Here is a 26,000-nt window from a genome sequence, read left to right on the forward strand (position 1 = left end):
TCCTCTGCCTTTGCAGACGTCTTAACAGGCAGCTGGATCGGAAATGGCGCAGCCCGATCTTGAACTGGCACCTTATGAGATGTTGACATTGTATGTGCAGCTTAATCCACTGTGCCACAAAGCTGGCTCCTGCTTCAGATCTTTTTATTAAGAGAATTGTGGTAAATTCCTTTGGGATATAGTTGCTTAAAGTAAAGTATCTTTCTCACAATTTATTCACATATACAAAATACTTCCAGATTCTAAAAAGACCAATTTGTTTGTATTTTAGTACCTGCACAGCAACCAGAGAAATATGAAGTTAATATTATCATTAAGAATCCTGAGATTGTGTTTGTAGCTGACATGACCAGACACGATGCTCCTTCTTTAGTCATTACGACGCAGTGTGAGGTCTGCTGCAAAGGAGACGTGGAGAGCAGCACAGTGACTGCTGCCGTTAAAGACCTCCAAGTGCAGGCGTGCCCGTTCCTGCCCGCCAAGAGGAAGGGCAAGGTCACCACTGTGAGTAGCCATGTGTGCGTCGTCAGGCGTTCAGTGTAGACCGCTTCCGGAAACAGCCATCCAGAGGATTCCCCATCTTCCTCTGTTCAATACTTTTCTTTACACTTACAGAATGATTTTTAACGCTTTGTATTTGAAATTCATTTTAATTTTGCATTCATTTTTTACATTTCATGTGTCTAAAGAGCATACTGTGATTTCCCACCCAACCCTCCTTTCCTCCATTGTCACCCGCCCTTCTCCTGCCTTCCTTTTTTAATTGAATTTTTGCAGTGACATACTTTTAGTTCACATTATAACTGCAACTTTAGCAGTCTACTAAGTAAGTAAGGAATTTAACAAGTACAAAAACTGTTCCTTGAGGGTTGTGAAAATAAATCTCAAGATACCAATTTCGCCCATGCAGATGACACTTTGTGCCCAATTCAGGGAACGTGTGTGCGTAGTGCCACTCCGGATCTCACTAAGCAGGTGAACTCCACGTGGAGGCCCGAGTGGCTCTGCTGCTCTCATTGCCATGGGCGAAGGCTCAGGCACGGGTGCTGGCTCAGACCGTAGATCTGTTTTCCGATATCTTGCAAATTTCCAAACTATATTCCATAAGGGTATAACAGAAATGTAAATTTTGGTTTTTGTTACAATGGGGGCAACTTTGAAAGGTTGTAGAAAGTGAGATTAAAGAATAAGTTTATTTTGGTGGAAAAAATTTGAAATTATGCATGTGAGAGATCTTCAAAATGTCTGTGGAAACCAGAGTATTTTTAAAAAGTTACACATGGATTTCATGCATCAAAATATGCTTATTAATTTTCCCACCAACTTTTTAAGGTGTTGCATGTATTTGCTTAGAACGTAGGAAATGCTGCTCACCTAATTACAAGGCTAATTGCTGGTCATTGAGACAAGAGAAAAAATCAAGGCCTTGCTTATTGTTTTGTAGGCTGTTGCTTCCAAGAGCCAGGAGCTTCTTTCAGGTCTCCCACGCGGGTGCAGGGTCCCAAGACTTTGGGCCATCATTGCTGTTATCTCAGGCCACAAGTAGGGAGCTGGATGGGAAGTGGAGCAACCAGGACACCAGCTGGTGCCCATAGGAGATCCTGGTGCAAGCAAGGCAAGTAGCCACTAGGCTACTGCCCTGGGCCCACTCTGGCAATTGTTAATCTATTAAACATTTCATTTTTTTTTTAAAGGTAATTCTGTTCAAGTAACCACAGTCAGAACTACAATTTGGTCAGTTTTTTTCCTAGAAAGAATTCTTTGTTTGATTTGCTAATGTCTTGCTTTGCCTCTCCTTGTTTCGCCTCGCCTTAGTGAAGGATACTTCAGCAGTGGAGTTTGAGCTCACTGTCTTGCTCCAGGGTGGTCCCATGTCTGAGCGGGCTAGTTTTGCCAGAGGAAGATTGGGACAATAGTCTCAAGTCTCTCTGAGACTCTAGGTGAACACGCTTTCAAATTTTTTGCATCAAATTAAACTTGTCTTTTTATTCTGGGTTTTTTTTTTGCAAACATTTTTGAGTGCCCTTTACAAGTTGTCCCCCTCTGTTTAAAAAATTACTACTAGTATTGCTAATCTTTTCTATTTGTTACAAGTAGTATAATTAACTAATTGTGGTAATAAATAACACGTGTTAATATTTATGTTCAATAATTTGCATATTCATTACTAGGAAAATTCTCAAGTTGGAAATGTTTCTGTGTGTAAACATTAATTTAGTGGTATGAATTGTTCTCTCCTAGGTATTGCAGCCCTGTGACTTGTTCTATCAGGCTACTCAGACAGGGTCAACTCCGCAGGTGATTGACGTGTCCGTGAAATCCCTGACGTTAAAGGTAAGGTGCAATGCAGTCGTCAGATCCTAGTACACGTAAGAGCATCCAGCAAGCCCGGAAAAGCAGTTAGTATATATTCAGACTTAATAAGCGAAATAAATGAACTTTTGCTTTTTAAGGTGTTATTGACACAATGAATTTAAAAATACCTGAGTGACATTTGTTTGTTTATTTTTGTCTGAAAGGCAAATTTGCAGAGAAGAGAAAGGGAGAGAATCTTCCAACCACTGGTTCACTGTCCAAATGGCCACAGTGGTCAGGGCCAGGTTGGTCCAAAGCCAGGAGCCTGGCGCTTTTCCCAGGTCTCGTACATGGGCTCAGGGCCCACGGCCTTGATGCTTTCCCGGAGCGGGTGGTATTGCTGAATGCGCTGTACACCGCCAGTGTTCTCCTGTACTGGATATTGGCATTTGACTAGCATCATGTTGTCATTTAACATTTTTATGTATAGCTGAAATAATTCTTCTAATTTTAATGTTTATAGGATTGGTGGAAATATTTTAATATGTTGAAATTAGTTATGGTGATTAAAGGTTTTTGTATGTAATGCATTGTATCTTACGTTTGTGACTATAATTGGTTATTCCTCATAACTACTCTTCCATTTAATGGTTTCTGGTGGTAGCATGTGTAGATCTTTTTATTGGTTTAACTTTTCTTTCACTTAGGTTTCACCAGTTATCATAAACACCATAATTACTATAACTTCAGCACTTTACACAACTAAGGAAACCATTCCAAAAGAAGCTGCTGCTTCTACGGCACATTTGTGGGAGAAGAAGGAGATAAAGAACTTAAAAATGTGGTTTCTGGAAGAATCAAATGAAACTGAAAAAAAGGCTCCCGCAGCTGAGTTGGCGCCCAAAGGAGAGATGATAAAAGTGAACGTGGACTCCGTGTTTATAGTCCTCGAGGCTGGGGTCGGGCAGAGAACGGTGCCCATGCTGTTGGCCAAGTCCCGGTTTACAGGGGAAGGCAAGAACTGGAGCACGCTGATAAATCTCCACTGTCACATTGAACTGGAAGTAAGCAGATAGAGCGTCTTTACAGTTTCTTAGCACAAATAATACTGTACCGGAAATAAGAATATTTATAAATACTTGTTAAGCTTAATGTAAGTATTCACAGACTTAGAAGAAAGCTTATAAAGACTTAGAAGAAAGCTTATAAAGCTATTTATGACTGGATAAAGAAAATGTGGTAGTTTACACTATGGACTTAGAAGAAAGCTTATAAAGCTATTTATGACTGGATAAAGAAAATGTGGTAGTTTACACTATGGAATACTAAGCTATTAAAAAGAAAATCTTACCTTTTGCAACCAAATGAATACAATTAGAAACCATTATGCTTAATGAAATCAGCCAGTTCCTAAAAGATCGGTAGACTGTCCCTGATATTTCCCTAGTCCGTGGTCATGACGCACAAAGTGCAGCAATGAGATATGTAGGCAGGGGTGACATCCCGGCGTTGGAGTGTGTGCACAGTGTAGGGAGTGACGTCCCGGCGTTGGAGTGTGTGCACAGTGTAGGCAGGGGTGACATCCCGGCATTGGAGTGTGTGCACAGTGTAGGCGGGAGTGACGTCCCGGCGTTGGAGTGTGTGCACAGTGTAGGCGGGAGGGACGTCCCAGCGCTGGAGTGTGTGCACAGTGTAGGGAGGGACGTCCCGGCGCTGGAGTGTGTGCACAGTGTAGGGAGGGACGTCCCGGCGTTGGAGTGTGTGCACAGTGTAGGCGGGAGTGACGTCCCGGCGTTGGAGTGTGTGCACAGTGTAGGCGGGAGTGACGTCCCGGCGTTGGAGTGTGTGCACAGTGTAGGCGGGAGTGATGTCCCGGCGCTGGAGTGTGTGCACAGTGTAGGGAGTGACGTCCCGGCGTTGGAGTGTGTGCACAGTGCAGGGAGTGGCGTCCCGGCGCTGGAGTGTGTGCACAGTGTAGGCGGGAGGGACGTCCCGGCGTTGGAGTATGTGCACAGCCTTTGTGTTCCCTAGGAACAGTCAGTGTCTGCTTTTGTGTTTGCTTGGTGTATGTTCTTTATTATTTTTTTCTTAACATGTATTGGTATGTTTACCTAATGGAGTGCTAAACCTGTGAAGAAATAGTTTTTAAAATGTTACCTCAAAATGAAGACTAAAGAAACGGAAGATAAGAGATAGCTGGAGGAGGGGGGAGGGGGAACGAGATGATTTTCTTGAAATTGTCTACAAATCACATTGACTGACAGAAACAGTTGTTTTCAAAAAGAAAAAACTTAGAACCTTAAAGTTTATACTTGAATAGTTGCTTTTATGTGTATATTATTTTTATTCTAGAGAACATAGCCACATCAAATTTATAACTGATTATATGAACTTAAAGATAACATGGCAATAGGCAATTGTTGGTTAGGTTTAAAATTCTTATTTTTAGAGCTTGAAGTTATTTTAATTTTTTTATTTATAAAAAGGAAACAAATTTCAAATACGTTTATATACAGTTTTAAGAATTTTTTTCCTCCCCTTTACTTCCTCTCTGCTCTTTCTTCTTTCTTTTAATTTTTGCAGTGACATTTTTCCAATTTTTTTTTGTGCTGTGGTTCTGTGGGCATGGGGTGCCCCTCCGCCCTCCATGCCCCACGTATTACCGGAGTGTCGTTCGTCCGCAGCAGTGTCAGCTCAGCACTGTGCTAGGGCAAGTGACCATGGCATTGGCAGGGCACATAGTGGCAGACCGTCGCGCATCCTGTAATGACTTTTTTCCTAAAGCACAAGACCATAGTCAGAGGGAGTATAGACAAAGATGATGAACAGTCCTTGAATGAAAACATAGCCACATAAAATGTTAATAATCTAAATTTCTGGATATTACAGGTAATCTAATTGTAATACATATTTAGAGGACTGTAATTTACACTTTTAGGGAATGCAGAATTTTTATCTCTAGTGAACATCCGTGAAGGCCTTTCAAATTATTTGAAGATTTATTTATTTATTCGAAAGGCAAAGTTACAGAGTAAAGGGTAGAGAGGGACCGATCTCCATCCGCTGGTTCACTTCCCAAATGGCTTTCGTGACTGCAGTCAGGGGCTGGCTTCATGAGTGCTGCCCGTGTGGTGTGGGAGCAGACGCCCTCGGGCTGTTTTCCAATATTTCCAAGTGTTAGCAGGGACTTGGATGAGAAGCGGAGCAGCTGGGACTTGAGCTGTCGCACGTAAGGAATGCCAACACCACAAGTTGTGGCTTTACTTTCCACGCCACAACTTCGGCCCCTCAAGTTTTTATAAGGCATTTTTCTAAACATGTATCTTTCCTTTAATCCTAACCTTATAAATGTATGGTACTCGCCTTCAAGCAGTGTGTTCCTAGTGGTACAGCATCTCAGTAACCCGGTGCTGATGAACAGTGACACAGCCTGCTTGCTTGTCTGGTGTCTGCTGGGCATGGGAACGTGGGCCGTTGTCTGTAGGTGAAGGAAGTGCTGAGGGGGTGTTTGTGCAAGCTGGCGTGGAGGATACAGACCGCCTCTCGTGTGCAAGTGGAAAGGCCAAATGGCTTACTGGCAGGAAACAATGTAGATCATTCTAGAAATGCGGGGATGCTTCATTTAAAAAATAAAACATTCTCTCTGTAGGTACATTATTATAATGAAATGTTTGGTGTATGGGAGCCTTTGCTTGAACCTTTAGAAATTGATCAGACTGAGGATTTTAGACCATGGAATCTTGGAATCAAGGTATGTGTAAATATGCATGTAAGTGCATAGTTGTTTATTTTAAATTTTAAATGTCTTTAAAATTTTAAATTTGAAAAAAAGTTAAGAAAATGGTGTAGGATTAACCACATATGCTTATAATGCTAGCAACTTATTTTTTCTTCTAATTTGTGCCTGCCGTATTGCTGTGTTTCTTCTAGTGCTGTCTCTATCTTATTTGAGTTCACTTGGCTGAAATGTCAGTAATTTCAGTAAGGCAGCAGAAAAAAATCGCGTATCGCTGTCCCTGATGTTACCAATGTTTTTACGTGGCATAATGAGTTGCAGTATTCTAGCAGCAGCTTTTAAAAATAATGTTATAATTTATTGTTTTAGATGAAAAAGAAAGCCAAAAAGGCTATTGTCGAGTCGGATGTGGAAGAAGAAAATTACAAAGTGCCAGAATATAAAACTGTGATCAGTTTCTATTCCAGAGACCAGTTAAATATCACATTGTCCAAATGTGGCCTTATCATGTTAAATAATTTAGTCAAGGTAAGAAAAGAGAGTAGAAATTATGAATCTTGAGCTACTAGCCTGAGTTAATCCTTTTGTTGGATAAGAAGGTGTTTTGTTTATTCTTGTCTGTTAGCACTCTGCCTTAGGTTTAGTTTCCCATGTTGGCGTTATTTCTGGTGACTCTCCCTTCTAGGCGTTCACAGAAGCTGCCACTGGGCCCGCACCTGTCTTCGTCCGGGATCTCGCACCGTTCATCGTCGTCAATTCCCTCGGCCTGCCTGTCTCTGTTTCGCCGAGCGATTCTTTCAGTGTGCTCAGTGTTCCTCTGGCAAAGTCGTATGTACTGAAAAGTGAGGAGAGCTTGAGTATGGATTATGTGCTCAGGAAGGACAACGATCACTTCAGTGCGATGACCAGCCTGAGCAGCAAACTCTTCTTCATTCTTCTAAGTAAGTGAAGTCGCATCTTCCAGGGCTTTGACTGAGTTGCATCTCACCGCATTTCACTCATTTACACTATTGCACAGACTTAGAAAAGATTGAGTATTTGAAAGGCAGATTTATGCAGAGAGGAGGCGGCAGAGAGAGGGAGAGTGATAAGGGACCACTTGCTGGTTCCCTTCCCAGTGGCCACGAAGTACGGGGCCAGGCCCAAGCCAGGAGCCTGGGACCCGGTCCAGGGGAGGTTGGACCAGGCTCAAGTCAAGAACTGCGTTAGGTCTTGCCATTGGGTGGCAGGGCCAGGGCTGCCTTCACAGGCGCGTGGCAGGGAGCTGGATGGCTGAATCCTCTGTGCCAAGATGCCACTGCCACAGCTTGGTACTCACCTACCACTTCTGTATCTGACTGATTTTAAATTTTGAATTAATGAAAATAACACATTTGTAATTCTTTTGGAATTTATAAGTGATTTTTTAAGTTCTAATTGAAGTAGAAATTTTTGTCTTCCACAGGTTTTATTTTTATGAAAGATGAAAGTAAATTCTTCAATTATCTTGTCATTGTGACACTCGCAAGCCTCATCCGCGTCACCTGATGCTTCAGGAGTTCATGGATGAGGGTGGCATTTGAAAGGTTAAAAATGGGACTGATAGGGAAACCTAGTAACTTTGTTAACACTTTCTTCTAGTTATGAAATAATGCATTAAAGGTGTTACTGGGGTTCTTGGACTTAACTGTTAGCCATTTGGCCTCTGGTTTTCCAGTAGCATTTTGACCTGTGAAAAGAATGGATGAAGTTTTGCAAATAAGCATTTTCACCCCCAATACTATGTGTATGTGTTAGGGAAACATAGGAAACATTCTCTTTAGCCAAATCCAAGAGATAATTAAAAAGTGACACAGCTTATTGGAAAAATTGGAAACTGAACATCTGTCAGATACTTGCCAGTGTTTCTCTCCAGGAATTAGCTCTGGCTATTGTAACAACAAATCTCAGTGTTTTAACGCTTTGTAGTATTTTGTCATCCAGGTTTTTTTTTTTAAAGATTTATTATTATTAGAAAGCCGGGTATACAGAGAGGAGAGACAGAGAGGAAGATCTTCCATCCGATGATTCACTCCCCAAGTGAGCCACAACGGCCGGTGCTGCGCCGATCCGAAGCCGGGAACCCGGAACCTCTTCCGGGTCTCCCACATGGGTGCAGGGTCCCAAAGCTTTGGGCCGTCCTTGACTGCTTTCCCAGGCCACAAGCAGGGAGCTGGATGGGAAGTGGAGCTGCCGGGATTAGAACCGGCGGCCATATGGGATCCCGGGGCGCGTTCAAGGCAAGGACTTTAGCCGCTAGGCCACGCCGCTGGGCCCATCCACTCAGTTTTTTTTAAGACCTACATAGTTGTTTCAAAGGCAGAGTAACCAGAGGGATCTTCTGCCTGGTGGTTCACTCCCTGAAAGTCCACAGCAGCCCAGATTAGCACCAGACTGAGCCCAGGGTCCTGGTGGCAGGGCCGCAGGCGCTGGGGCCATTCCCTGCTGCTTCCCCAAGCCGGCTGGCAGGGACTGGGTCGAAAGCAGGAGTGGCAGTCATAGAGCTTCTGGGGTACTGAGACTGGCACCCAGTATGGTGTGCTGGCACCATAAACCATAGCTTAGTGCACTATGCTACGGTGTTGGACCGAACTCGATACTTTTAAAGGTTTTGCTGTTGTTGCCTATGGTTAAACTCCTGGAAAAGATTTTGCTTTTCAAGTAAAATTGTTTTTTTTGGTGAAAAGCTTTGAACATTTTAGGCAACTGTTGTGGAAATCTATGGCAGCTTCTTAAGATATCCCCATGTAGGCATTATAGCCAAGACATTAATAACTGTGATTTGTAACTTTTAAGACAAGAATTTGATATTCCCTATACTTAATATGTGCTTTAAATTAGTATACAGTGAATTATAGTAAAAACTTTCCAATACGTGTATTCAATTTAGCACCTGTTAACCATTCCACTGCTGATAAGATTCCGTTAACAAAGGTGGGACGACGTCTGTATACTGTGAGACACAGAGAGTCTGGAGTGGAAAGATCTATTGTCTGTCAGATCGATGCAGTGGAAGGAAGTAAGAAGGTTACGGTTCGCTCCCCAGTGCAGGTATGAGAGGACTGGCTGGGTGTCCTTGGTGTACATCTGTGCCGACAGAGCAGAACACGGGCAGCAGAGCCCTGAGACATGGAGAGGGGGCGCCTGTGCAGCACGCCTCGTGGTTTAATAGTATTTTACAAGAAAACAGTGTTTTATTTTAGATATCTGTGATATTTATATATCATTTATTTTTAATTAACAAAAACTGTGACTTTTTTGGGAGAATTTATGATGAACCCTCTATATTGAAAGCTGTCTGCTGCCCAGTGATTGGCTGTCCAGCTGTGATAATGAGATACCTGGACACCTGTTAAAACTCAGCTGACTTTCTATATAGTGATGGTTTGCTTATGAACTGTTATTTCTGCTTTCTCAACTCCTCTTTATAAATCTTCCTTTCAAACAAAAATCTTAAAATTTTTTTAAATTTACTTGTTAAGCTATAAACCTTTTGTTAGATTTATTATAATTATTATAAACATTATCCAGCTTGTATCTTATTTTGTGTCTCTTGACAGGTAGGTATTTTTTTCCTAGAATTTTTTTCCACTGTTTTATTGTCTAAAGAAAAAATATGTCTGAGCTTGTTAGGTCCTCAGCCAGAGTCAAGGGGACGATACGTTACTTTTGTCTACAACGTTTAAAGTTCTGTTTTGGGGATTCTTTTGCATTTTTTTTTTTTAAGATTTGCTTGTTTTAAAAGCAGAGTTACAGGATGAAAGCGAATGATGGAGAAGGCAGGTGCTGGAGAGAGGAAGTTTTCATGTGCTGCTCCACTGCCTGAATCTAGTCTAGCCAGCAAATCTAACCTGAAAGCAGGGCGCAGAGTTTGATCCAGAGCTCCCGGGGGTGTAGGGCCCCGGCACTGCGGCCATCCCCCGCCCTTTGGTGGTTGTTGCTGTGTTGCCAGTTACCTGAACAGGGAGCTGGAGCAGAAGTGCAGCAATGAGGACGCGAACTGGGCTTGTTCGGGAGGTTAGCGTGCCGGGCAGCAGCTTCTGTGGGAAGCTGACCCCTTTGGGATTCCTTTCTGTGAAACTTGCAAGCTGTGCTTATATTTCATAGGATAAATAATTATATGTTTGCTTTCATAGTTTGTATGACTAACATGAATATTTTCCCTTGTCAGAATAGTTATGTGGACTTTTTTTTAATTAAATTTTTTAAAAGTCAGATTTACGGAGAGGAGGGTCGGAGAGAAAGAGCCTCCTTGTGCTGGTCCATGCCCCATTTGGCCACAGCGGCTGGGTTCAAGCCGATTTGGAGCCAGGAGCCTCCCCTGGGTCCCCATGGGGGCGTAGGATCCTAAGGTCTTGGGCCATCTCCCACCTGCTTCCCCAGGCCACAGAGCAGAGAGCTGGATGGGAAGTGGAGCAGTGGCATATGAACCGGTGCCCACATGGGATCCTGACGCATGCAAGGCGAGGCTTTGGCCACTAAGCTCTCATGCTGGGCCCAATTACATGGACTTTTTTTTTTTCTTAAAGATTTATTTTTATTGGAAAGGCAGATTTACAGCGAGAAAGATTTTTGTCTGCTGGTTCCTGCCCCCATGTGGCCGTGATGGCCAGAGCTGAACCAATCAGGAGCCAGGAGCCTCTTGTTCAGGGTCCCAAAACTTTCCCAGGCCACAGGCAGGGAGCTGGATGGGAAGTAGGGCAGCTGGGACACGAACCAGCACACTTATGGGATCCCAGCACATGCAAAGAGAGGACTTTAGCCGCTAGGCTACCGCAGCAGGCCCACTCGCCATGGACATTTTAAAAAATAATGTTTTTAAGTCCTTGGACTAATGATATTTTTCTTTCGCAGATTAGAAATCATTTTTCAGTGCCGCTCTCTGTTTATGAAGGAGATAAATTATTAGGAACTGCTTCACCTGAAGATGAATTCAACATACCATTAGCATCTTACCGGTACGTTTTTTTCTTTTATTGTGCACTCTGAGATAGCTCATAGAATTTTTAGTTTCTGAATCTCTATATTTTCCTGTGCTTAACTTATAAAACTTTGACCAAATTTGCCTTGTCAATAGCACGTGTATTTTATGCAGGATTCAGGACCTTTTAGTTACTCTTACTTTAAAAAATTTTTAATGTTCTTAATTTGTGTTATGTAAATTATTTGTTGTTATATTGATAAATATAATTATTATGTGCTTAGGATATAACCATATTTGAAGAGAATCACGTCATTGTAGTATTTGTACTTCCCTTATGGCTACAAATACTGAACAATTTTGTCATGCATTTATTGACCTATTTCTTTTTGAGAAATGTCTATTCGGATACTTCTAACATTTGCGTAAAATTTTTAAATTTATTCTTGGGCACAACTTTGATGTTTTAAAAAAAAATCGTTAAGCCTTGGGCTTGCCTTGTGTCCAGTGGCAGCAACCCGTATGGGTGCCAATTGTTTGAGACGCTCTGCTCTGACCCAGGCCCCAGGTCCCAAGGCACCTGGGAGAGCAGTGGAAGAGGCACCCTGCTCCCCGTGCCGGAGACGCAGAAGCAGCTGCTGGCTGCTGCGCCGGCCTGGTCCTTGCCTGGCTGCCCTTGGGGAGTGAATGATGGAGCAGAGATCTCTCTCTCTCCCTCCCATTTCTCTCTGTAACCCTGCCTTTCAGATTGTTCAAATTTTATAAAAAGAAAGAAAAAGAAAAAGGGGGCACACACACAAAAATCGTAAGTTTGTTAAAAATTCTCTGCTCTCACAAAATAGCTTGATTGGTTTCAGAAAAGGTAAGATAATATGTATAAATATCAACGTGTGTATCTAACCTGTCTGTGAAAAGTGTATGAATGTATTTAAACATTATAACAGTGTAATGGAAGGAGATGATTCGATTGTTACCAAGCTGTACTCACATCACTGCGTGTTCTTTTAAAGCATTATAACATGTGTGGTGCAATCTTCTACGCAGATCATTGCTTTTTCTGAAGCCAGAAGATGCGGACTATCGAAAGTGTGAAGGAATTGACTTTGAGGAAATTATAAAAAACGATGGTGGTCTTCTGAAGAAGAAGTGTAAATCTGTAAATCCTTCTAAGAAACTATTTATTATTAATGTTGTCCCCGAAAAAGATAACTTGACGTCTCTCTCGGTGTATTCTGAGGACGGCTGGGACCTGCCCTACGTTTTGCATCTGTGGCCGCCTATCCTACTGCGAAATCTTCTGCCCTACAAAATTGCTTACTACGTGGAGGTATTCCTGAATGTTGTCTTTCTATTAATTTTTTTAGCTTTAGTTATTCAAAACTATGAACAATAAAATGTAAGTCAAACAAAACTTATAACACCAGTATGAAAAACAGTATAGAAATTGTTCAAATGGAAAAGAATGTTAATATACTGGATAAAAAACAACTTCACACAAAACATTTGCTGTTGCTTTGGCCAAAAATTGGGATCACTAAGGGCAGAAATGTGATGTGCCATTAGAAAACTTGGCGCTGACCTTCGGCCCGGGGTGACTCTGTCTCAGATGCCGGCACACCGTGCTGTGTGGAGCCCTCGGAGCTCACCTCCAGGCCCGGCTTCCTGCCGACGCACCTGGTGTGATGGCTCAGGCCCGGAGCCCTGCCACTCCCGAGATAGGCCCGGGTCGACTGGCTCCTGCCTAAACTGGCTTGGTCCTGTCCCTTGTAGACATTTTGGCAGGTGAAGCAGTAGATGAGAGGGTAAATAGAGTTTTATTTTTTGTTTTTTTGAAAATCAAGAATGGGAAGTAGTAGGGATTACTTACTTTAGGTTAATACCACTTTTCTATATTTTTCGTTGCCAGTGGATAGTAATGTTTGTTGCCTTGCTGATTTTAGTATTTAATATTTATAATTTTCAGTAGAATTTCACTTGCATTGTTTACTATCCTCACAGTCACGCTTTGAAGAAGATCATTAGATCATTTTATAAATATAGTAATTCAGATCTAAAATATTTCACATCAGTTTTTTGATGGGTAATATTTGGAATAACTGATAGAATTTCTGGGCTTACTCTAAATCATTTTTACATTTATGTGTTTTTATTACAGGGTATAGAAAATACAGTTTCTACTCTAAGTGAAGGTCACTCAGCCCAGATTTGTAATGTGCAGCTGGAGAAAGCCACGCTGCATTTAAAATTACTTGATTACCTGAGCCGCGACTGGCAGAGTGAGTATCACATGAAACCCGCGCAGCAGGACATCAGTTTCATCAGTTTCACCTCTGTTACAGAAACCGAAAAAACTGAGTTAGATATTGCTGTCCACGTGACTTACAACACTGGCCAGACAGTTGTGGCATTTCACAGTCCGTACTGGATGGTCAATAAAACTGACCGGATGTTGCAGTACAAAGCAGATGGGATCCATCGGAAGCATCCACCGAATTACAAAAAGCCAGTTCTCTTCTCTTTTCAGCCGAATCACTTTTTTAATAATAATAAGGTATATAACATATTTTTCTTTTATCTAGCTATCACTTTTAGTTTTTAGAGTTCCAAACAAGTTATAAAACCTGTGTTAAAACAGCATTTGTTAAATAGTTGAGGCTAAGGTGTGGTATCTTAACGTTATAATATTTAATGTATCCTAAAGTTACTGATTTAATGAGGTAGTGTTAAGTGTGTGCGTACTGTAACGCATTTGAAACGCCTTTTCCCTAGGTTCAGCTTATGGTGACAGACAGTGAGTTGTCGGATCAATTTTCCATTGACACTGTTGGCAGTCATGGAGCTGTTAAATGCAAAGGCCTGAAAATGGAATACCAAGTGAGTTTATTCTTTGCTCACCAAGAAACATTGCTCTAGAATATTTCTTTTGACTTCTTACACTCTATACGGGTGTTATTGCTAATACTGTTTTGACCCTTTTTCTTTCCTTAGGTTGGTGTCACAATAGACCTCAGTAGCTTTAACATTACTAGAATTGTTACATTTACACCTTTTTACATGATTAAAAACCAAAGTAAATATCGTGTATCAGTGGCTGAAGAAGGACATGAAAAGTGGCTTTTTCTTGATTTGGATCAGGTAGGTTAATGAATGAGTTTGAAAAATGTACCTCTTTGGATTATTTTTTTCTCTTTGAATTGTATACCTGAGTAACTATGTAGTATTTTAACTCTTCTTCCTTTCCAGTTTTCTTTGAGTCCTAAGAACCTTTATTGTTTGTGCTAGACTCTAGATAGCTAATCATCTTATGTTGCTTGTCAGGGAGCTGGGTTGGACATGGAGCAGCCAAGACTGGAACCACTGCCTGTGTGGGTTGCTGGCAGTGTAGAAGGCCACTTGACGCATTATGCCACAGTGCTGATCCTATGATGCTGAATTTTTTTATTGTAATAATTATAGTATTCATTTTTAGAAGTTTCAGTTCAAGTCTGTTCATTCTGTTAAAGATTTACTTATTGTAGCCTTACTATGTTGTATAAAATGTTTTCATAAGCTAAGACACCTAGCTAAAACACAGGTTCGGCTCCATGGGCCCCAGGTGATTCTTCATCTCTTTTCAGTTTTGTCTCTTATTTTTAGTTTGTGATGCCTAGTGTCCAGTCTTCTTTCTGGTGCCTTGACTATCTCCTATTCATTTAGTTTAGTTTCCATATCACTGGTATCTGAATTTTGTTTTATTTGTTTTAAGATTTACCCATTTATTCGAGAAGCAAATTCACACGCAAAATCTTAGGGTAGTGGTGGAGGTTGGTAGTCAGGGGAGATTGGAGGAAGACCTCTTCCATCCTCTGGTTCATTCCCTAAATGGCCGCAAAGCCTGGGGCTGTGTTAGGTGGACGCTACCAGCTCGGAGCCACGGGTCCTGCTTCCGTGGGGGTTGCAGGGGGCCAAGTGGTTGGGCCAACCTCAGCTGCTTTTCTAGGTACATTCACAGGGAGCTGGTTGGACATAGAGCATCTGGGACTTCTGTCAGTGTTAATGCGACATGCTGCCTTCAAGGGCAGCCACTTATCCTGAGCGGCAAGGTGGGTTTGTTCTCCACCTCCCCCTCCCCAAATTTTTTAGGAAACCAGAGTTAAGAGAAACAGTGGGAGAGAGAGACCTTCCATCCGCTGGTTCATTCCTCAACCTAGGAATTCCATCCAGTTCTCCCATGAGAGTTCAGGGGCTCCAGCACTCAGGCTGGCTGCTGCTGCTTCCCCAGGCCGTCATCAGGGAGCTAGGTTGGAAGCGAAGCAGCCAGGATATAAACTGTTACCCATATGGGATGCTGGTCCCCAAACTGATTTTCTTACTCTGAACTTTGGATGTTTCTCTGATTTTTCTTACCCTGTTTTTACGGTCAGGACTGTAAATTTAATACATGTCTTAGCTTACCTTTTTTTTCTTTTTTTTTTGCTTAATTGTCAAATGAGTTCCAAGAACCACTTTGTACTGTTTATTTTAAACTGATCATTTGCTTCCCAGTTGTAGGCTCGGTTAACTGATTTTTCAGCTCCTCTCTGTAAGATGTGTAGCACATTTTCAGTATCTTTGATCCTCCAGCTCTCTTAGTTATCACCGCCCTTGAACTTACTAGCCATTGCTTCTTGTGTTCACAATTCCCGTGACAACTTTTCTCTAAATTGACTGTTTTGTGTTGTTAAAGAGTATATTCATTTAGTTCAAAGAGCTACAGAGAGAGCGCTGCAGAAACCGAGTAAATTTCCCTCCCGAGTTGGCTTCAACATACAGGGCTGGGCCAGGCCGGAGCCAGGAGCCAGGAGCCCCATCTGGGTCTCCCATGCCGATTGCAAGGGTGGGAAGTAGTTGGGGCCATCTGCAGCTTTTCCCAGGCCTGTAGCAGGGAGCTGGAGAAGTAGAGCAGGTGGGATGTGAACTGTGGTGTCTGAGTGACTGTTCACAACTATTCAGCTAAGCAAGCCAGTCAGTAGAGTAGATTAGAAAAGGATTTTAAAGTTTTCCCAAGTCTTCTCTAAGTTTCGTGCAATGCTAGGAGTATTTACAGTGAGTATCTGTGATGATGTTTCAGTGTATCCCCTTTTGGCCTGAGGATGCTGCTGGTAAACTACTTATACGAGTGGAAGGGAATGAAGGGCCTCCCAAAAGGATATATTTTAACAAGCAAGAAAATTGTATTTTATTGCGTCTCAATAATGCGGTAAGTTATCTTTTTTTTTTTTTTAAAGATTTTTTCATTTTATTACAGCCAGATATACAGAGAGGAGGAGAGACAGAGAGGAAGATCTTCCATCCGATGTTTCACTCCCCAAGTGAGCCACAATGGCCGGTGCTGCGCCGATCCGAAGCCGGGAACCTGCAACCTCTTCCGGGTCTCCCACGTGGGTGCAGTGTCCCAAAGCTTTGGGCCATCCTCGACTGCTTTCCCAGGCCACAAGCAGGGAGCTGGATGGGAAGTGGAGCTGCCAGGATTAGAACCGGCGCCCATATGGGATCCCGGGGCGTTCAAGGCGAGGACTTTAGCCGCTAGGCCACGCCGCTGGGCCCAAGTTATCTTTTTAAAGTGCGGTAAATTATCACTAGTAAAAGTGGTAACATTCTTAGATGTAGATTTATTTTTATCAAATGGTTGCCTCACGACTTTCTCCCCTTTCACCAAAAATGAACATTTTGTTTTGTTTAAAGATGAGTTGTCAACAGGAAACAGAGATAAGTAATTTATTGTATAAAAAGTAAATTAAATCCCTAGAATACTACAATAAATTTTGTCTAGAATTTCATTCAACTGCTTTCAATAATTGAGATTTGTTTTTCTCGAATTCAGTGTAAAATCCTGGATTGTTTCCTGAATCATTGCCTCAAATGTCATTAAATCATAAATTATCTTTGTTGTTGAATGTTACTTAATGTTCTTTGTAGAGAGATCATATTAAAGATGGTTTTCCATTTTCTTTTAGCTTGGAGGTATTATAGCAGAGGTTAACTTGGCCGAGCACTCCACGGTTATCACATTTTCAGATTATCATGACGGGGCAGCCACTTTCCTGTTAATAAATGATACCAAAGAAGACCTCATTCAGTACAAACAAAGGTGAGATGATTGCAACTATAAAAACGAGGCAGCGAAACATTTACTTAGGATATTATGCAGAGCACAGAAAAAGTAAACAAAATTGACATTTTGAGATTTGGTTATTTATAACGCTTACCTACTCTTGAGGAAAAGTGGTTTTTCTTTTTTAAAAGATGTATTTTGTTTCTTTGAAAGAGTTTCAGAGAGAAAACGGGGAAGTGAGAGAGACTGCACTGCCACCCACTGGTTCACTCCTGAAATGCTCGCTGCTCTGAGGTTGGGGGCCAGCAGCTGCTTCCGGGTCTCCCATGTGGGTGCCAGGGCTCAAGGAGTTGTGCCACCCTGTCGTGTTTTTCCAGTCCTTGAGCCTGGGAGCTGCATTGGAAGTAGAGCAGCCAGGACCCAAACCACGGCCTCTGTGGGATGCTGGCACCGCAGGCAGGTGCCAGATCTCATTATGGCATGCAGGCAGAGGACTGACTAGCTGTGCCATGGCTCCGGCCCCCAAACAGTGGTTTTTCTCACTTTATTCACTTCTTTTTTCACAGGAGGGTTATGTTTATAAGATAAATGAAAAGTATGTTATAAAAATAAGAATAATTTAGAAAGAAGGGAGAGTAGGAGCGCCAGCAGGTGGAGGATAGGGTGGGGAAATATTATGCTCTTCAATCTGTATATGAAATTCATGGATTTGTTCACCTTAGATGAGAAAAAATCTTGAAAAAAATCCTAAATTTCACTGTGGTTGGCAAAACTGTATCTGTTTTTCTTAAACTATATCCCCAAGTATGTAGAAATAAAGCTAATTGGATACCTACAAATTTACTTTTAAATGCTTAGAAGAAAAACAATAAATGCAAGATTTATAAGAGTGGAAAAAGCTTGATCATTGCTGCGCCTCATTGGGAATATGTCAGTGGTTATGAGTGTGTGAATGTATTTTGCTTATTCAAATTTCTCATATTTTAAATAAACTATAAATATGAAAATGTCAGTTTCCACCCCTCCTCGCCATTTATATTCTCTGCTGAGATGTGTGGGGAAAGTACAGCTTCCTTTTAAAAAAAATTATTTAAATTTTTAGTTTAAATTTTGAATTTTATGGTACAATTCTTTGTAGTATAGGATCCCCTCTCCCCAACTCCCACCCTCCCATCTGATTTTCCCCCTATTGTCAAATAAGTACATCCCATCATAAGGAGTTAGAGTTGCATGAGCCTGCTGTTTCAGTGTGCCCTGACATTGCTGGTACAGACAGTGTCAGACAGTCCTTCATCCATTGTCTAGATATGAAGGACTGCTTCCTTGAAGACAGATCAAGTTTGGGCAGTTAGTGGCACCTGCTGTGTGTTTGACTTGGCTGCAGTGCTGCGTTGTCATGGAGCTGTGGCAGTTCATGAGCCTGGTGCTCCTCTGCCTAGTCCTAGGCTGCACTGAGTTCTCTTTCTCTGGGGTTTCTGTTTGCTTTCCCCTATTACTTTGCAGTGTATTTTATGTATCAGTGCTCTTGTCTAATGCTAACGATGATAAGTTTTGCATGTTTAATATGAATTAAGACAAAAGTTGACAGAGCACTGAGTAGGAAATTGTCCTTGAAATAGTCTCATAATTTTTTCGAGAACCTTTAATGACTATGTGAAGACAGTAGTTGTCTAGGCAGTTAAAACTTTAATGGAATTCAATTTTTAGACTAAGAATTAAAAAATAGTATTTTAGATTATTTAATATACTCATTATATAATTCATCTTTTTGCTATTTATGTCAGTTCCCTCAGTGAAATAGAAGATTCTCTTCCTCCTGGAAAAGCAGTGTTTTATACATGGGCTGATCCCGTGGGTTCTAGAAAGTTGAATTGGAGATGTGGAAAAAGCCATGGTGAAGTAACACAGAAAGATGTAAGTATGGGAGTGATAATTACAGTGCTGGCATCAGCATTCCTGTTTCACTAAAGCAACATTGTTAGCCTTGCTAGTTTCAACAACTGTTTTGTTGCTATACTTGGAAATAACGGCCAACAATCTGAAAAATAATGAAACCGAAAGTAGCCTTTTTGTGTGTTTCATTATTTGCTTCTACTATGCTATAAGGGATTGATTTGTCCTTAGAGAAGTGTTTTCAGCGTTGACCATACTGTAAAAAAAAAAAAAATACTCTGCATTGTTTGCTATCTTAGGGACAAATAGCTTCTGTAAGCAACATTTAAGGAACTCACTGAGGGAGTAAACTTATTTATTTCTAGGTGGCAAGCTATGGTGATAATTACGTACATTTTCTACTGATGCTTAAATATCCTGCATCAAATAAGGACATTTGCTTTCTTCTAGTTTAATTTGTGTGAGAATATGTAGATGCACTGACACACACATACGCACACACGCACACAAGTGCTGAGACCTAGCCCAGCCTGACCTGACCTGAGTGCAGATGGATGCCTTGGCCTGACTCAGGGAGGCTCATCTCAGCTTCTTCAGCTACTTGAAGATGCAGTGGCCTGGTCCATGGAGGCCCCCAGAAATCGTTTTCTATGTGTTAGAAACCCCCATTCTGACCCATCCCCGTCCTCTGGGCCCAGAGAGTGCACCCCCGAACCCCCAAAGCGTGCATGGCTGTGGTGATGGTAATGGGGCGACTTTGGTACTCAAGTGTTCAAGGTGGTGCAGTGGGCACTCTGCCCTTCTCCATCCCCCCCAAATCTTTGAAAGAAATTGAAGAACAGAATAGGCAACTCAGCTGGCACATTGGTATAGTTAACACGGAGTTGGCATTAGCCAAGCCCAGCATGCCAGCCAGCTATTGGCTGCATTTTTCCCAGCAGTGTGACACAGGCCTAGACACTAGACAGATGCCTACAGGTAAAGAAGAAGCTTAACATTCCGCAAGAGTTTGTGTGAGATGACTGGTTTCCCCCTTGAGTGTTTAGTGGAATTCACCCATGGTGCCAAGCCATTCTAGCCTGCAGTTGCCTTTGTAGGAAGGTCATAAAGGCATCACCTCTTTTGTTGTTCAATATAAATCAGTTCATTTTTCTGTTTGTCATTTTGCAGTTTTTCTATCAATGTGTTCAGAAGATCCATTTTTTTTTTATCTGAGTTTATGGTGATGCCCTTTTCACTTGTAGCATCGATTATTTTTGTATTCTTTGCTTTTTTACTTGGCAAGTCTTGGTAAAGACTTAGCAATTTTATTAGGTTTTGTGTTGCTCTTTGTGAATTCTTTTTTTTCTCCTTATTTATTTAAAACAGCAAAAGGGAGGAAGGGAAGGAAAGAAAAGCGTTCCCACCTGCTTGCTCACTCTGTTTCCAAACAGCTGGAACTGGGCCGGGCTGGGCTGGGCTTTAGAGTGTAACTAAAAGTAAATTATTTTTAACCCTGCTTCATCCAATAATGTAATAAAATAATTATTTCATACTGAAAGCAATTTAATACATAGCACATTGCTGTAGATAGAGTAAGTCAAAGAAAATGATACCTTGTGCTATTATTAGCCTACAAAGAAAGATTAACCAGATGTTAAGATGTTAAGAGACGCTAAACAATTGATCTGTCTTCTTGAGTGGTAGTTTGACAGTAATATGGCAATAGCTAGCATCAAACTAGTTCAATGATTGTAATTTCCAAGTGCTTTGCAAACACTAATTTATTTAGCTTGCTACTCCAAACATATGAAGTAAGTGCCATTAGTATCTCATTTTATAAATGTGGAATCTGAACTTTTGTGTTCAAACACTAAATTTTTGTTTTCATGATTTTGTTTTAGGATATGATGACACCTATAAATTTGGGGAAAAAGACCATTTATTTAGTTTCATTCTTTGAAGGCTTACAGCGCATTATTTTATTCACTGAAGATCCCAGGGTTTTTAAAGTAACATATGAAAGCGAGAAAGCAGAGTTAGCGGAGCAAGAAATTGCACTGGCACTGCAAGATGTTGGTATTTCTCTGGTCAACAATTACACAAAGCAAGAAGTAGCCTATATAGGCATTACAAGGTCAGAAGCATGGAATGTTGGGTCTATGTACTTAATCAGTTCTTCATGAATGAGTAAGAAATGGTGATTATAAAAACAATTAAAATTTTGTGTTTTAAAAAAACAACCAATATTCAAGAAATGAAAATTTGGAAGTAAATTTGATATTTTCTCTGCATTTTGACAAAAATGTATCAAAATTCAGACGTGTAGACTCCTTGTTTTAAAATTTCTAGACCTCTAGAAATTAAGTTATCCCATAAAACAGAAGCATAAAAAATGCCTCATCAGTTATCCAGTACCACCTGGCAGAGTGCAGAGCACCTTTATGGAGTTCTGCTCCGTCAGTAGTACTTGGAAAGCTGGAGATTGCTTGTCACACTTTGGCCTAAGAGAACTAGCGAGCTGAGGTTGTATGCATCACTTCGCCTGGAAGGCTTTGCTGGGAGAGCTTTAACCTCCTCCTCTTCCATCATTCTTCCTAAACCCTGAAATCAAAGTTAATGTGTGTATCAGCGCCTAGTGAAAGTGCTTCTTCCAATCTGTGTAGCCAGGTAGCGTTAATCCTTAAGTGAAATTGCCCCCCACACACATACACTCACTCACACTTTAAAGGAGTGTGATACAGATTTAAATGTAGTTTGTACATTACAAATGCATGGATGTGTCTTTGAATGACATCAATGATATTTCAAAAAGAATGCTAAAAACTGCTTCTTAAGAAAATTATAACCTCAAAAATGGAGGATTTTATTATTCAAGTGAAAACATCAAATAAAAGTTTAATGCTTTTACACCTATTTATGTTATTTTCTATGACAAATGGTACAAATATGAAAATAATGTCATAAGTGTATGTGTATTAAGCAAATTTAAATCTTAGAAAAAGATTGAATATACATTTTGTCTTCTTGAACTCATTGAGTCAGCTCAACTGTCTTGCGTGCTCCCTCTCTGAGAACCTGAAACACAAACTGCCACACACCTGTCATTTCCCAGCATCTGCACCTGTGTACTGTATTGATGTTATTACCTTACGGTTGCCACAGATACCTTGTATATTCTGCTGTTAAAGGAAGTTGTCTGCTGTTGCACTGAGTTTCATTCCCTTTTACTTGAGCCCAATGATCTGGCAACCCTCTTACTTTAAGTCAACAACCTTTGGCAGTTTCCGGATTGCCCTTGTTGGTGTTGTATCTCTCAACTTGGGGGGAAAAAAATCTCTTGTTCCTATTTTCTCCCTGACATTTGCTTATTTCCTGCTATTTGTTTTCAAACCTGTTTAATCAAACACCTGTTTTATTTTTAAGAACAGTTGAGGACTGCCATTGTGCACAGTAATTAAGATGCTGCTGTTTAAATGCCACGTCCCAGGCCTGGCGCTGTACCTAGTGCCTGAAGCCCTCACCCTGCATGTGCTGGGATCCCATATGTCCAGCTGCCCCACTTCCACTCCATTTCTCTGCCTGTGGCCTGGGAAAGCAGTCGAGGATGACCCAAAGCCTTGGGACCCTGCACCCTTGTAGGAGACCTGCAGGAGGTTCCTGGCTCCTGGCTTCAGATAGGCTCTGCTCTGGCTGTTGGCAACCACTTGGGGAGTGAGCCAGCAGAACCAAGATTGTTCTCTGGATCCTTCTCTCTCTAAAAATCTGCCTTTCCAATAAAAATAAATTAATCCTTAAAAAAATTACTACTCACCTCCATAATGCCTGATTTAGTGTAGAATGATAAGTCCTCATTTCATATCATACCATTTAACACAGATTTCTCCTGCTACAGCTCCCTTCATGTGGCTAGCTGGACACCTTGCCATCTCTTCCCCAGCATCCATCGTCTCCTTTCTTGCTCCGTTGTCTTATTTCAGCTGTGTATAACAGGCACTCGGACACTCTCAGATTTTTATCCTTTTCTACTTCAGGTTTTTATGTGTTCAGATAACACATACGTGACAGTGTTTTGTGGAACCACCTGCCTGCCTGTTGTCAGTTGGCCGTAACTCCTGCATATCCAACTGGCTACATGAAGCCACTGCTCACATACCTAGGAGGGGTTTCTGGAACTTCATATTACCACCAAACCCTAGACAACATCTTCCTCTACCGAAACTTCCTTCCCTTCAGGTTTAACGACAAACCAAGTCCTTGCTGGGGAGGCCAAGCATGATGGTTTTCATTCTTTATTTCACACTCTCCAGCTGTCCCGTCTAGAAGCTCTGTGCTAGCGGACATGCAGCGTGCTGTTTGATGTTACCGTATGGTTACGCTCCACGGGCAGAGCCATCACCATTTCTCACTGTGCTCTGAATGCCTACCCAGTCTTCCTGCCGCCAGCCTTGAGCCTCCTCGTACCACCTTACCTCAGCGGACAGTGTTATCTTCACACACAGTTTAGCTAAGTCAGATTATGTTCTTAATCTTACTAGAATTTTCCAGTGGTACCCCGGGAGTCTTCTCAGTGACGTTCTGAGCCTTGGATTGTTGGCCCTTTCCTAATCTGTCTTCATCTTTTCCTTGGACTGTGTTCCTGCTCTGCCTTGCTTCTTGCTCCTCTTCGTCGGGTCCAGACATGCTCCCAGCTTAAGATTGTTGTTGAAACTGGTCCCTCTAGTTGAAGTACTCTCTTGTCTGCTGGCTGATCATCTCCCCACATCTTAAGGTTGCTCAAATCTCACCTTCTCAGAAGAGCCCCCACTGATAGCTGTGTTAGTACAGCAGTCCCCAGTATCTCACAGGTTCTCAGACCAAGGAGTGCCCTTCCCCGGCCCTTAGCAAAGTGCTTTAGCTTCCTGTTTATCAGAATTGGTAATATTTGTTATATTCACTACTTATTGTCTGTCACTGCCCAGCCAGAATGATAGGATGCATGTTCCTTGATATTTCCTTGATACCCCAAATAGTGACTGAGTATAAATTTAATAGAAATTAGTTAATTCACATTTTAATGATATAATATGCTTGCTTGTAACTTGGGCTGCTATGAAGTTTTACGGTTTTCTATTTGATGTAGTAATTTGACCTAAATGAAAGTGATTATAAACGAGTACTATGGTTTCGCTTTTCTGCGTAAGTTCCGATGTGGTTTGGGAGACCAAGCCTAAGAAGAAGGCGAGATGGAAGCCGATGAGCGTGAAACACACCGAGAAGTTAGAGAGAGAATTTAAGGAATACACCGAATCTTCACCTTCAGAAGATAAAGTCATTGAGCTGGACACTCACATCCCGGTAATATTTTTAGTACTGATGTGGTTTTAATTCTTATCTGTTGTTTGATTCACTGCTGAACATTAAGGAAAGTCTGGTTTCCCTCCAAAACTAATTGAAAATAGTTATCACTATCCTAATAATTCATATAAATATTTAAAAGGAAGGAAATCGGGCCCAGCACCATAACCTAGCAGCTGAAGTCCTCACGTTAAACGCACCAGGATCCCATATGGGCACTGATTCTAGTCCTGGCAGCCCCGCTTCCCATCCAGCTCCCTGCTTGTGGTCTGGGAAAGCAGTTGAGGACAGCTTGAAGCCTTGGGACCCTGTACCGGCATGGGAGACCTGGAAGAAGCTCCTGGCTCCAGATCGGCTCAGCTCTGGCCGTCGCAGCCACTTGGGGAGTGAATCAGTGGACTGAAGATCTTCCTCTCTGTCTTTCCTCCTCTCTGTATACCTGTCTTTCCAATAAAAATAAAATAAACCTTTGAAAAATAGGAAGGAAATTAACTTTTAAGATGCCAGCTAACTCATGATCTATTCTTTGGGTTAAACAAGAAACCAAAATTTTATTTTTGTTTCTTAAGATTGTTTTGTTAATGTATAGTGATTTCACATACTATATAGCAATGCTGTTAGAATTATATCAATGTTTACATGAATTATAAGGATACAGCAATAAAGATCTGAATACAGACCTAGTTAAACACTTAGCCAGCAATTTTTATTAATAATATATTTAAAATTTTTTTGTGTAAGTTGTGTTCAGTGTGGAGAAGAGAAATTTCATGTTTTTTGCTTGGGGGATGTTATATCTTTCAGGTTCGTTTTACACCTAGTGGTAATAACATGAAAATTTTGCAACCACATGTAATAGCTCTCCGAAGAAATTATCTTCCAGCATTGAAAGTGGAACATAGCACATCTACACATCAGTCATCATTTAGAATTCAAGTTTACAGAATACAGGTGAGTCTTTGTAAAAAAAAAAAAAAAAGTTATACACACACACACACACACAGAAGCAAAATCGTATTCTAACGGAGCACAACAAGAGACCAGATGTGCCGTGTCCCCACAGTGCAGTCGCCCAGGCCCAAAGGACGAGGCGGAAGGGAGGGCGGAGTTGTGAGCAGACGGAGACGTGGAGAGAGAATTGTGGGGATGGCTGACCCCTTTCTGCTTCTCCTCCCCTGCCAGGATACGCCAGTCTTTGTGATTCTGCCTGCTGCTTGAATTTTGTAGCTCTAGTCAGGTGTTATCATTGATGTGCTAATATGCTTACATATTCTTTAATTTCTTTAGATCCAAAACCAGATACATGGCGCTGTGTTTCCTTTTGTGTTTTATCCGATTAAGCCCCCCAAGTCTGTCACCATGGACTCAGGTTGGTTTTGATTTTATATTACCATGCAGAGAGCTCCATTTGCTGCTGCATGCTCCGTCACACTATGCGAACTGGAGCCATTCTGGTTTCTTTAGAATCTCTGAGAAAAACTGCATCCAAAAGATTCAGCAAGTTCTCCGCTAACTTCAGCAAAATTTAGATACTGAAGAAAAAAAATGTTAGATGTGTAGATTTAAGTTTTAGAAATATTAATTTAAAGACACATATCTAATCTATAAACTCTGGTGATTTTAAACCTAACAACCTTTAAGAAAATAGGAACTTCCTATGCAGAATGTTGCAGGATAGTAGAACCCGTGCTGTGTTCTGCAGATGAGAACAGCTGATCTGCTCCCTCCCCCCTCCCCTGCTCCCTCCC

The 26,000-nt window shown here is 41.5% G+C and overlaps 1 protein-coding gene across 3 annotated transcripts in view; it reads left to right on the top strand.

The window, feature by feature from the left end:
• The window catches only part of VPS13A (vacuolar protein sorting 13 homolog A), a 118,142-nt gene that overhangs the window by 61,561 nt on the left and 30,581 nt on the right, over positions 1–26,000 (top strand). For all 3 annotated transcript variants that reach the window (XM_004591780.3, XM_004591783.2, XM_004591784.2), the window contains exons 39-57: positions 272–504; positions 2,242–2,334; positions 3,003–3,359; positions 5,945–6,046; positions 6,401–6,559; positions 6,717–6,972; positions 8,940–9,100; positions 10,904–11,007; positions 12,015–12,297; positions 13,126–13,521; positions 13,740–13,844; positions 13,959–14,105; positions 16,060–16,188; positions 16,946–17,079; positions 18,828–18,957; positions 20,820–21,052; positions 24,099–24,252; positions 25,057–25,203; positions 25,540–25,621. In XM_004591780.3, the coding sequence (XP_004591837.2) occupies positions 272–504; positions 2,242–2,334; positions 3,003–3,359; positions 5,945–6,046; positions 6,401–6,559; positions 6,717–6,972; positions 8,940–9,100; positions 10,904–11,007; positions 12,015–12,297; positions 13,126–13,521; positions 13,740–13,844; positions 13,959–14,105; positions 16,060–16,188; positions 16,946–17,079; positions 18,828–18,957; positions 20,820–21,052; positions 24,099–24,252; positions 25,057–25,203; positions 25,540–25,621 (3,405 nt within the window). The remainder of the gene's footprint in view (positions 1–271; positions 505–2,241; positions 2,335–3,002; positions 3,360–5,944; positions 6,047–6,400; positions 6,560–6,716; positions 6,973–8,939; positions 9,101–10,903; positions 11,008–12,014; positions 12,298–13,125; positions 13,522–13,739; positions 13,845–13,958; positions 14,106–16,059; positions 16,189–16,945; positions 17,080–18,827; positions 18,958–20,819; positions 21,053–24,098; positions 24,253–25,056; positions 25,204–25,539; positions 25,622–26,000) is intronic.

Source organism: Ochotona princeps, chromosome 31 (genome assembly GCF_030435755.1).
Source record: "Ochotona princeps isolate mOchPri1 chromosome 31, mOchPri1.hap1, whole genome shotgun sequence".
NCBI classification, from domain to species: domain Eukaryota; kingdom Metazoa; phylum Chordata; class Mammalia; order Lagomorpha; family Ochotonidae; genus Ochotona; species Ochotona princeps.